This window comes from Harpegnathos saltator, unplaced genomic scaffold, assembly GCF_003227715.2.
Source record: "Harpegnathos saltator strain DR-91 unplaced genomic scaffold, Hsal_v8.6 scaffold213, whole genome shotgun sequence".
Taxonomy (NCBI): Eukaryota; Metazoa; Arthropoda; class Insecta; order Hymenoptera; family Formicidae; genus Harpegnathos; species Harpegnathos saltator.
In genome coordinates, this window is record NW_020229999.1 from 1,336,162 (window position 1) to 1,349,126 (window position 12,965).

The 12,965-nt window shown below is 49.7% G+C and overlaps 1 protein-coding gene across 1 annotated transcript in view; it reads left to right on the forward strand.

Annotated features, from left to right (window-relative positions):
* Positions 1–12,965, forward strand: part of Liprin-gamma (liprin protein kazrin) — a 158,124-nt gene that overhangs the window by 80,963 nt on the left and 64,196 nt on the right. Inside the window, exon 3 of the mRNA XM_025298337.1 lies at positions 2,155–2,267. Within this exon, the coding sequence (XP_025154122.1) occupies positions 2,155–2,267 (113 nt within the window). The remainder of the gene's footprint in view (positions 1–2,154; positions 2,268–12,965) is intronic.

The window sequence follows — 12,965 nt, forward strand, 5'->3', positions numbered from 1 at the left end:
ATTAAATCCTCGGAGGCCGCCGGCGCGCGAAACGCGCCGCTGATGCAATTATGCGCTCTCGCGCAGCGCGCGAGATTGGCTCGGAGCGATTTCGAAATCTGCCGATGAACACGCGCCGGATTTTCGTTCGCGCCTCTCGACGCGCCGTTAATCGCGCTAATTTCAAGATCACGTTGTCGTTGCTCTCGTCGTTGCAGCCTCGACGCTTCGATTCTCTCTCTCTCTCTCTCTCTCTCTCCCCCGACAAAGAGAGACATTCTTCCCCAACGAGACTCGTTACGACGTGCATCTCGAGAGTCCGTTGCGCGCGTGTAATGCGGAAACCGCGTCGAAATTTGCCCGCGCCACATCAAAGTATTCGAGCATGTACGGGCGTATAAGCAACCGGCTAAATTCGCGTTTAAGTACTCGTAGAGTTCCGCGACGCAGGTAATATACCGCCGTGTACCTGCGTTCTTCGTCGGGGAAAGTTGATCGCTCGTCGGAAAATAGTTACCGTTTTCCTTTGAGAACGGCGGCCTCGCTCGGCGTTGCGAGGTAGAAAGAGAGAGAGAGCCCGCAGCGGCGGGCCCTTCTCTTTGAGACGTAATAAAATTTTCCTCTATTATTTCTACCGGCGTATGTAACGGCCGCGCAACCCGCGAACTGGAACGTTTAATTTCACGGTTGAAAAATATAGACGGATCTTCAACGCGCGGTATTTCAGTTGCGCTTTCTTCGCTTGTCTTCGCTACCAGCAGAAACACACGTTTGGGGACAGAGAGAGAGAGAGAGGGGTTAGGTGGCGGGAGAAAGAAAAACGTTTGTTAATCGTATGTGCCTTCTAAGGACTTTTACAATCAAAAATACGGTAAACAAAGGAGAGTTTGAAGGTTTTTTAACTAACAGGCTGCTAACTAATAGGATGAAACGTCCAGCAGTCGACCAGTTTTCGGGGCAATCTTGCTCGGGTTTGATCAAATATTAAGGGGCGTATGGGGATTAAAATGAACGGACAAGCAATAAATAATTAAAAAATAATAAATCCCCTTGCACCTTGATATTCAGTGAAATTCGCGCTGTTGGATGCTTTATTCTATCGATGAAAGAAACACAATGTTATATAAAAATCTAGAGGAGTCTATTTGAATAATCAAGAAGCAAATGAAAGATAAGAATAATCACAATTTGTACATAGACGATGAGAGAGAGAGAGAGAGAGACGACGAGAGAAGGAAAGTACGAGGAAGAGAGAGAAAGAACTTCGGCGCGCTATATCGTGGCGGAGCGTCGAGGAAGCGCGTTCGTTCCGAGGTAGCTCGGCAGCCTGTGCGAAACGAGCTTCTCTCACGAACTTGTCGATAACAGTTTGGCAACCCTCGGGCGGCCTTCCCACCTTCGCGCTGCGACTACCGACTACCACGGGAATTCAATTATCCCGCCGTTCGAACGGCCGGGCTGGTGAAGATAATACGAGACGAGCCGACCGGGAGAGAGACAAGACCGGCCATCTTGGTCGATGTGACCCGGGCTTGTTGGAAATCCCGGTGACTCCCGGCATGTCTCCCGGGTGAGAAAAGCTTAACGCATCCGGTGCGATGGCGCGCGTACGCGGCCGATTGAGCAGTCACTTCCGGCGATTTTCACCGAGCGGTTACTTAGCGCTGGAATAACGCGCGCCCGCGAGTGATTCGCAGGACAAGACGGTAATATCGGTCTAACGAACGTGAACGTTATATCAATCGAGGATCACGAAGGAGATGCGGGCAGTCCGAGAATCTCTCTCGACCGTCCTGACATTATCTCAAATGCTTCTCTCACGCGTCTTGTTATCGCAGTGTCGGATTTTCTATCGACTCACACGGAGAGGAGCGATCGGTTGAATTAGCGCGACATCGACGAGCGAATCAAACACGTTCAGCCGGAGGAAGGAAGTTTCTGCTTCTGAAGACGGAATCTCGCTCGTACGAGACCAGAACATTCTGCTCGCTTCGATCAAGATGCGTTCTATTCGCTCATCGTTACGCTCAACTTTCCCCTCCCCCCCCCCTCTCCGTGTGCTGTAAAGGAGAAATCAGTTGATATACGTATCAAGCGTAATAAGAAACACGAAGATAACACCTATCGCGGCGTGTTACAACTTGTAGTGCATTCGCGTCTTCTTTTCTGTTGCAGCCCTCAAGACCCTGAATCACTTGAACAAGGAAGGCGAGGCGCTTGCCCTTCAAGATGACCTCACAACGCACCCCACCTTGGCCTTGATGCGGCGCATCCTTGCAGATGCACAGGTGAGTGACTCGTTTAACCCGGCAATAATAACGAAAATGTTTGCCCTATTTTTGTCGTGAACTCACTAACCACGTGTTCTTGTTCTCCAAATATTGGAAAAGTAACGGAAATTTTATTTAAAATAGAGACCTGCTCTTTGAAAACGCGCAGTTCGCCATTTGCTAGGTTTTTGAGAAGTCAAAGTTGTACATTAAATACAAAGTCGAGAAAGGTCGATGTGGGTGTATTAAATTCGCGCGAGATGGCGTATTGAGGTCGAAAGCGGCATGAAATTTTGACTCGGAAAAGTTAGATCGGCGATTGGATGGGCGAAGCGCAGCGAAGCTCTCGCTACACAGCCGAGATACATGCAGTTATAAATCGCGCGTGCGCAGCCCGTAGATACGGCGAGCTCGGCTTCAAGCGGCGCCTACGTCAAGGGGTTAATTATCGAATAGGTAAGGGGTTGTCTATATACACCGCCATTGATATCGAAATCCATTGTCTACCGTGAACCGCGAGCTATTATATATCGCAAACGTACGTCGAGATCATGCGCCTCCTGACACGGGGACCGCGTGTACTCCAAGTTATACTCACAGGAACCTGCCTTCTCCTTCATCCTCCCTGCACCCGCCCCGTCCCGCCGCGCGGGCGCCCGTTCGCCGAGTTCGGGATTACATCCCGACGTTACGAGGATTGATAATTAACTCGGTTAATGGGCTCCCCGAGTGGAAATTTTGGCCTCACTTTCGCAGCGGAACTGCCTCACATTCGCAGAGGTCTTTGAATACCTATTTATCGAGGTCTGTGGAGCTCTGTGGGGGGGATAGACTGTAGAGGACATTTGTAGATGCCTAATATTCTGGAGAATCAATGGCGACCTAACTTACTTAGAAACTGAAGCCCTACTCGGGATGCGTTGAAGTGTGACGGAAAACGCGACAATTCGCTCGCAGGTTTTTCAGAGCCGGCAAAGCTGTGGGGTTAAGTAGCGTCAAAGCGGGGTGACGTAAGCTTCAGACCGTTAAGTAGCGTTACATATTAAGGCCAAAAATAGAATAAAAATTTCGGCTCGGGTCCAGTTAAGCGCGATTTACACATCGAGGACAGGATCGATGTGCGCGTTCGCTCAACTGTTAATCGTTCGAGAAGTCCATTGTCGGGCGCGGCGACTCTCTCCGAGTGAGAAACTCTCTCTTTCGGGTCGGCGCGTACACGCCCGATTTTCAAGAAAGCGAGGAGCCGACGATTCGAAGGGGTTAATTGTCGGACGGACAAGGGATCGCTATTGATAGCGGGCTCCTTTGTCCGCTGCTAACTATTGTTACCTATGCGCGACCCCCCGCTGCGGCTGCGATTTGCCAACATTTCCCCGGGGAACTCCGTCGGTCGATGTTTATTACGAGACAGAAAGCAAGAGAGAGAGAGACGGAGAGAGAGAGAGGGGGGGGGGAGGGAAGAGGGGGAGGAAGGAGGGAGGGAGGAAGAGAGTCGACTCGTTGGCGGGGAGGGCTGGCTCGTGCGCACAGGGAGGGAAAAAGGGCCGGTGGTAAACCGCGCGACAAGCTTCATCGGCGCAAATAAAATAACAAAATAAGGATCGAAGCGGAAAAAGCGTCCTTCGTGGTGGCGTTCACCCGTAGCTCCCGGTATTTCGCGTCCGGTTCGTGCAGATATGAGACTGCTTCTCTCCCGTGTAACAATGTAGTCGTCCGTATCTCGTCGCGATCGATAGTAGTTACGTGAGATTTTTTTAGAAACAGAGGGGGGGAGAGAGAGAAACAGAGAGAGAGAGAGAGAGAGAGAGAGAGGAATACTCCGTATTCCCGGGTAAAAGTCGCGCATGCAAACGAAGTGTAATCGCGATAATGACGCAACCGCGATACGCGCGACGGTACGCACCCGGTCGAACGATAAAATAACGACGCGACGCACGGCGTAGAATTTTCCCTCTAATTATTATAGGAACATTCAAAGGCACAAATTTTTGACGAAATTAGAACATTCGCCAAATTATTAAATTTGTCCAAATTAAATTGCTTTGAAAATTTCGACGAAATTGTGCTTCGCCTGCATCTTTCTACCGTTATCGGACATAGCTATGAGACCTCGTAGATGTAAAATATAAACTTAACAAATGTATAATCTGTCGCGAATATCTTGTAATTCCACATAACTTAACACTTACCGCGATCCGGTGACCATCATGACGGCGTGGAACGTGTCAAGCTAATCCCGGGCAATATTCTAAAAAGATATTCTGCTCGCTTAAAGCGTCGCAAGGTATGCATTAAAATTCCATTGTTAACATTGGTTAGTCAGCGACGATTATATATCGGGTCATTCGAGATTTAAGTGGAAGGAGATTATCTAACGTTCGCACGCAAAATCTGATTAGACTCTTCTCAGATTCTCACACTGTGGCGACGTCCACCGAACGAGAGCTTCTCCATGGCGGTTCTTTTTTTAATCCTGCGCGATAAATTTCACGAGCGATAATGCCGCTAATTCCACAGAAGGGGGGATTCTTCGCACGCCTCCTCGGCGACTAATTAAAGGAACATTGCCGCAAGCTCGCTCGCTCCCACTCGCGCGATTCGCATTCCCCCCTCCTCCCGCTGCTCCTCTCGTGGATCGTCGCAACGTGGTGAGATTAAGTCGAGAGCGGGTTACTGTTCCCCGCCTAAAATTGGAAGGTCAAAGTCGGGCGTCAGGAACATGCAAACTAATCAGCCAAAGTCGGCGCTCCCGTCTACGTACACTCGCTATGCTCGAGTAGGCTTAAAGGCGGATTCAAAGGACAAACCCTTGTGTAATGACTTCGCCGCCGGGGGGGAGGGGGGGTTACAGTGTTCCGTAGCCGGCTTCCGCGCCGGGAGCTTCCCCGGGATGAAGCTCGCATGACGTCTGCGACGTGCATCGGATCTGCGCGTGTAAGGTGAGCCGAGCGCGCACGCGAATCGTAGACGCGAATCGAGGTCGAGAAGCAGCAGCCTCATTCTCTCGTCGTGTTTTTTCCGGCCTTGTGTCGCTTTTACGTTTCGGCTGGCGGCTTGATGAAAATTTTACGCAGCTCGTGCTCCACGATTGTTCGCTCGAAACGGAACTCTCGACCGAGACGACGCTTTCGTGCTTTCGCGCGACCGCGCTGATTACGTTTATTAGCGCGTAAACGTAAAACAAACGGCCATTACCATCGATGATGTCTCTCTCGGTGTCTCAATAATTGCAATACCGCTTTCAATCGCTCCGCCGGCATAAAAACGCGCGTCAAACAGAGACGCGCAATATCCGAGATTGATTACGCTGTTACGCGCGAATAAAAGGCGAGCGAGCGAGCGAGCGAGCGAGCGAGCGAATGACGGCGCGGCGAACTTTCATTTCGGCGTGTCATTCATTCCCCCCGGCCGGTGTAACGCGCGCGTCGAGAGCACTCTCTCTGTTAAAAGAGCCGTCAGACTTGTTAATGTTTGATACAATGATTTTCGCGCAGGGCGCGCATAGATTAATGTTGGCTCTCGGCTAATTTCGTGACACATTGCCGCCGACGATGAATGCGAAACATTTTATCCGGCATAATGCAAGGGACGCAGTCACGTCGCAGATACCAAATCGATCGGGGTCTCGTTTCGTTTAATTATTACGTTATCGTCCGCATTCTCGCGCGTTCGTTCAAATTATATCATATCGGGAAGTTGTATCATGTCGGGAGTATAGCCGGCGGTACCTTCCGATATCGCGCGCTGAACGGGGAAAGGGAGAGAAAAAGAGAGGTGTATCGAGATTTGTAAAACTGATACGAGACGATAAAGGGCGCGAGATATTTTCAATATCGCGGCGGTAAGAATGTACGCGCGGGGTGCGCGCTACGCAAAATTCCGTGAGAGTTTGGAAACGTGCGGGGAGGGGGGGAGGGAGAAGGGCGCGGTAATGGCATATTTCTAGCGAGGGAATTTCGCGGAAGAGCTGCGATTTGGATTATGGCTAAATCACACGCGACACGTCGCGCATAAATACGTTATCCGGCAAATAGCATTCGAACGTGGCGGACGTGGCCATTTCGGAATTAATGCAATCAAACTGATGGCTCGCAGTTTGCTGACGGTGCAAGCGCGCGAGCGCGCACTTTAGCTCGCGCCGGCGTACGCGCGGCGTTCGTCGGGGCGAAATTAAAATTGGGCTACGCGTGCTTGCGTTCTGTAATTAAGCGCTATAAAAATCGCGGGCTACGGTTTACACGAGTTCCCGCCGCGGTGTGTGACGCTCGCGCGAGAAGCTCGTTCGGCTTCTCGCAATCACGCGCGGTGCGCGACGAGCGCGAGTGATCTGATCGGAATAATTATCCGGCGTTGATTACATATCGGCCATAGCGCTCTGATGGCAATAAAATATGCGATTATTAAAAATTCTCGAATACGCAGTCGGAAGCGTCGAATGCGTAATGAGGCCCCGGCTAACGCAGATACCGCGCGAGCAAACCGCGGTGCATAAAAACGATCTCTCGTTTAACGGTCGCGCACGTTTCGCGCTTATTTTTCCGGTCCGATCCGAGACGGCGCCGGCTGCGGGCTTGCTCATTGTTCGGAAAATAAGAGAAGCGCAGGGACAAAGCGAGAAAGAAAGAGTAAGAGAGCAAGGAGAGGTTACTCGCCGGCTACGGCGCGCAACGTCGAACGCTCAAACGTCGCTGTCTGCTCGGCGCACTGAAAAGTGCCCTTTGCTACCTCGCTCGTACAAACAGCCCTTAAAGTGCATGTTACAAACGCTCTTTGAGCCGCTCTTTGAGTCGCGTCGAGGACGATCTCGCGTTTTCAATCCCGCTCCGCGCCGCCCGCCGCGCCGCCCGTCGCCGCTGTCGCTGCCATCGAAGATGATCAATCGGTCGCCGAGCAATATCCGGCGGAAGGAGAAGTTCCAGTCGACCTTTCGCGCCGGCGAAATCGCTCCATTATGCGACTCGCGTTCGAATTTCGATCTCCTGCGCGCGTGCGCGCGCGAAAAGAGGTCCTGCGCTCGACGAGACGAGTACAGACCAACATGGCAGGTAACCCGTTGGAGGAGCGAGGAAAGGGCGCACGTGGAAGCAGAAGGGTGCCGTCGTCGCATCGGGTAGTGGCACGGGGTGGCGGGGAACGCAGAAAAGGAGAAACGTGACGAGGCATATGAATCGGGCATAATGTCGCCTTAGCGTGTACCGCTGAGCGGATACACGCTGACAGAAAGAGAGAGAGAGAGAGAGAGAGAGAGAGGCAGAGAGAAAGCGGATAACGAAGTTTCCTAGTCATCGGGGGCAGGAGGGGTGGGGTCGATACCTCGCGTCGCGAGATCTCGCAGTTCGAACGGGATCGCGTCGACGACGCGACGCTTCTTCGCGCGAGGATGACAGGGAGGAAGCAACTCCCCTGAGAGCGAGGCGGAACGCGCGCTCGACGTGAGTACGCGATCTCCGCGAGCGTTCTTCAAAATTTTCGCCGGGAAACTCCGTCTCCGTAAATTCCATTATCCGGATGCAAACGCGTGTTAATCGCGCGCCCCTTCCGCTCGCCGCAGTGGCGCAGTTCCGTTGTCCGGGCAAGTTGGTCGGGACGTCTGAGGGAGGGAAGGTGGGTTCTTCGTGGGCGAAGAACATCGCGAGAACGCGTCAGTCGTCGAAGTTGCGCGCGATGGGTGCTGACGGTAGCGTGATTGATCGCGCTGCGCCGGTAGAAGAACGCTCGGCCAGGCGAGGAAGGAAGTCGAGAGAAAAAAGGGTGTAAAAGAGGAGGGGATGAGATGAGGACGGAGGAGGTGAGAGGGAGGAGGCGCGTTCGCGCACGTGTACTCGGCGACGTCGGGTAATAAGGACGTTCCCGAGGGACGACCTTGCGAGTATGGCGCGGATATTCACGGTGGCGAGGCTACGCGCTCGCGTACACGACGGAGACGTGTACGTGTGCACCGCGAGACTACCGTCGACACTTCGGGCTGAAGGGCTGAGAGAGAGACGGGCTATCGACGGAGCGAAGGAGCGCGAAATCCTTGACCCTTAAATTTTACGTGCCGACGGCGGTGAAGGCGGGCTCCCTCGTGATTCGGCGGAAACCGCGTGGAGGCGCACGGCTTTGTTATTGCGCGGACTGGGTCACTCAACCCTTGCGTGACCTATTCTTTTTCCTGTTCTCCTATTCCTATTCTTCCTGTTCTTTTTCCTGTTCTCGAAGCCGCGCACCATGTCGGCTGATCGACTAGGGTGCGCGGTGATGGTGGACGGAGGTGCTTTTGTATCAAGCTCTCGACGTTATATTGGGTCGGCTGCCTTGAGAGACTTGTCGTTTCTCCGTCAAGTAGAGTGTCGCGAGAGAGTTTGGATGTTGAAAAGGGAATAGGAAGTCGTCGTTGGATGTCTGAGATGAAACATCGAGTCGATGCTTTGTTCGTAAAAATTATTGAACCTTCGAGACCAGATAATCCCGTCTTCTACTTTCTTGGACAAACGCGGCGAGTCTTCTGCGTCAATCTAATATCGAGTTTGTCGGAAAGTTTCCTTGCAATTCTCGGTAAAAATGAAAGACGAAAATCCGAGGGAATTCTCTGATCAACTGGTGGATATTAGCTTGGGTCAGAATCGGTCCAATACTCTGGTAGAAGCGAAGTAATTGGGCGCGAGTAATTTTACATGGTGTGTGTACAACAGGTGTGTGATTACACCGTGTTAAAGATTGCCTCGTTAAGAAATTTGTTAAAAATAAAGTTGGAATATTTTTCTATCTCCGAACGTGAAGGAGCTACGGTCGCGAAAAGCGCCCTTAAAGTGCACTTTCCGTCGTTATAATAAGCTAAACGTGATTATCAAACACACGATAATCGTCAGAGGCAACGTTGTCGCCGCAAAAAGAGGCAGCTTACGGCTATTCTTCCTTGGCATGAAAATTATTCAGGATGCAAGGGGCATACAATCCCCCCCGTCTTCCCCATGAATATTATCTCTGGCAATTAATGCCGTCTCGGGGAAAACTAAATGCATGCGTGAAGAGCCATCACGTAATCACAGATATCGCGCACATAGATAATAGGCCGCAAACGAGAGAGCTCTGGCGCGGCAGACGAAAAGCGGGCGGAGCGAGCGGAGAGGATTCATCAAGAGAGAAGGTGGATGCCATTTAGCGGCTGAACAAACAACGTCGCGAAATGACGAAGAGGGATGAAACGACGACGAGACGATAAGAGGGCCACCGATTTCGCATGTGCATGTGGCGCGCGTGTGGGATTCTTTTTTTTTTTCCTTTCACTTCCGCCCGTTTTATCCCGAACGCAAGAAAATACGGAAAAGAGTACAGTGTTTCCCCCCTCTCCTCTCTCTCTCTCTCTCTCTCTCTCTCTCTCTCTCTCTCTCTCTCTCTCTCTCTCTCTCTCTCTCTCTCCTCCTCTCCTCTCCTCTCTCTCTCTCTCTCTCTCTCTCCCTCTCCCTCTCTTTCTCTCTATTTTTCTTTTTTTCCTCATGACGAATATTTCCTTTTTCCTCGTATTCCTCGTGAAACAACGTATGAAAAATCGCCCGACAAAAATACACAATTTCACATCGGATTTAAAGGCCGTTGGGTAAAAATAAAAAATTTTTCTCTCCATCCAGACGTATTATTTCTCGTAATAACAATAAAAATGTTGCAACGCGCTATATTTTTTCTGTACTTTCACGGAGTAACTGTCGAGATATCCGTCGAAATAGATATTTATTTAATAGCATACTTTTTATGTTCTTCGCTTGTGAAACGCATACAACGATGACAACGAACCTCGTAAATGTTCGCGCGACTCCGAGTCGAAATTTCGGTTTCATGTTAACATTGCATGTTTCAACGAAATTGAAGGACGAATGAAATGAATGAATTTCGAGATGTAACTTTATACGGATTGTTGTCCTTGCTGCATATGATTGCAGCATTACTGTTTTCTCCTTGTTAAAATGCAAATCTGCGACCCACAAATGTAAATGTGTAATTAATTTTGTAATTAATTAATCGAATATCGCGCGAGCAATCTACAAATATGAATAACGCCAAAGTTTAATAAATACTTTCTGGCGCTTTTAATAACACGAGATAGCATTTTAAATTTACCAACGCTTTTTTTTCATTTTACTTTACCGTTATTTTAGCACGGAGCTACATTTAAGTTCCTATTGATTTTAGCAGTTTACATAACTGCTCTTTAACTTTATAACTTCTTCTCTCCGTTTCACTTTTTTCAGATATTCAGGTCATAGCAACATCATTAAAAAATAATAATAACAAAAAGATTACAGTTCTTATTGTTGATAGTTTCTTATTTAATTTATTCATTAATCTCGTTATCTATCCACATTTGTTACGTAATATTGTTTATCGCAATTCTATTTGCAGTTCTGTTTATAGTCGACTGAGTCGACATAATCAATATACATTATTAATTAAAATGAAGAATAGCGAAATGAGGGGGGTGATATAAAAATAATTAAATATCAATTATTTACAAATATTAAAAATTCTAAAAATGCTTGCAACACGGGAGCTCTGGTGGCCACTTTAAAGGCACCTCCTAGCAGGTCCCCTTCATTAAACCTTGTAAAAACGGTTCCGTATAAATAACAATTTTTGACACGAACGCTAGGTCGATAATAATTACATCTGAAAGTTCCCCGTTACTCCTTCGAGCTCGAAGAAGTAGTACCTATAAGATTAATTATACAGAACCAGAATTTCGCCTCGGCATCAATCCGCTTCGCGTCGCGCGCATCCGCAAAAGGATACGTCATTAATTATATCCGAGCGACGGCGAGGCGACAACGCGCAACGGCGATTATTACGAATAAGAAGTTCGTCACGCTGGCAAGGCGAGCAGCAGTCGCTGCGCTTGCGAAACGGAGGGTGAGTCAGGTGAAACGCGTTTTTTATTACTCGAAACGCCGCGTTTTACGAGCGCGAGCGCGCGATCTCTGAGGAGTCGCGCGCTTGACCCAGTAATTTTTACGTCCGAGAGGGCCATCAGATTTGCGCCGGTGGGAATAATTTATCGAGCGGCAAGCACGGCGCCAGTTGTAACGGCCGCGGGCGATAAAGGGCTTTTCTCAAATCGAAGGGAAAAATTTAATGCGTTTAAATGCGCGCGCGCGCGTCTGTGTGTATATAAGCCAAGCGTGTGTGAGTTTAGCAAACTCAATAATCATTCCTTTCGGAGGTGATGCACTTTATGTGTTATTGACGCGTTTAGACGCGGTTAGATTCAGCGTACCGTGCATATTAGACAAGTTGTGTGTTTGCTTGATCAGCAACATCGCCTGACAGCACCGAGAGACAACCGAAATTCAGTAGATATGCTCTTCTTGTCATAAACTTAAACGAACTCGAAGTGTTCGCTCAGACGAAGATCGGCCTTGCACGCGGCGAGTGCAGAGAGGTTCGGGCGAAGGAACCGTTTTACTGCCACGTGTGTTATTTACGTCATATTATTATTATTATTGTTATCATCGTTATTGTATTCCGTGTACAACAAAGCACGTGCGCGCGCGCGCGCGCGCGCGATGTGTGCATTTCTTCGGGCTGCCGCAATTTTGCCAGGGATTTTCGGCAGCGGACGCGAAATTTTTTACGAGGAAAAATGTTTACGAGACGTCTGGATTATTGCAAAACGTCCGCGCAAAAGCCATGCGAGAGGGATGTGAAAGCTGCGTTTACACGACAACCGCGGCAGCAGCGCGAGGGCCGCGAAACTGGAAAAAATGCGGCCGCGGGGGCGGGCGCGCGCGTAAGCGTTTGCGCGTGCGAGTGCGCGGCGCGTGTAAAACGAGTCGGTTCGTCTCTTGTGCGTATATTTTATAATGAACGTTAACGAATACATTAAAGCGGAATGGACGGCGCGGCGCCGTTGCTCTCTCTCTCTCTCTCTCTCTCCTCTCTCTCTCTCTCTCTCTCTCTCTCTCTCTCTGTGGTCAAGCGACTGATACAACTGGCCCGCCGTCACCGAATTTTCCGTCGTGAGCAATGTTGTTTTCCCTTTATTTCCTCTCTCTTGGCGAATTCGAATGGAATATTTTCGCTCGGTCACGGAAATCCGTCCGACGTTGTACACGAGTCACTTCGATTCTTAGAAGGCGTTCGTGAATTCTTCTTCTCTTTGATACGAACTCATATGAAGAGTGACCACACTTTCAAAGAATTCTTCCAGCTGAAAAATGTAAACTTTTCACGCGTTCTCACGATCGGCTCCCCAAGAGTCGAAGCGACGATACACGATGCGGATATAGCTAGCCTATTGCTCCACTTTCATCTGATAGATAAAGATGCAATCGATATACCGAACGTTCCACAAAAGGCTGCGAAAACTGCACGCGTGGAGAGAGTGGCCTGAAAAGGAAGCGCCACGGACATTCGATCTTTGTCCAGCTTCGTTTATATCAAAGACGAAGATAAGACGCGCCTGTGTGGTGACCGTGAAAGGTGAATATTGACGACCCCTCCGTATCTCGCTTTCAAATCACTCTCGTAGAAGAGGCGGCGCAATCTACGTATCTAAATCTACGGTCACCGATTGTCGCTCAAACTCGTGGGCATTGCCTCACAATTGCGACTACCAAGAAAGATATGTCCATTCTGCGACCGACCGTACCGTGCCGAGCTGCTCGCACTTTTCAACCCGCCAATGGCGGCTCATTATCCGCGCTGTCCGCTATTACGACGGGCACAATCTCGTCGTTCCGCATA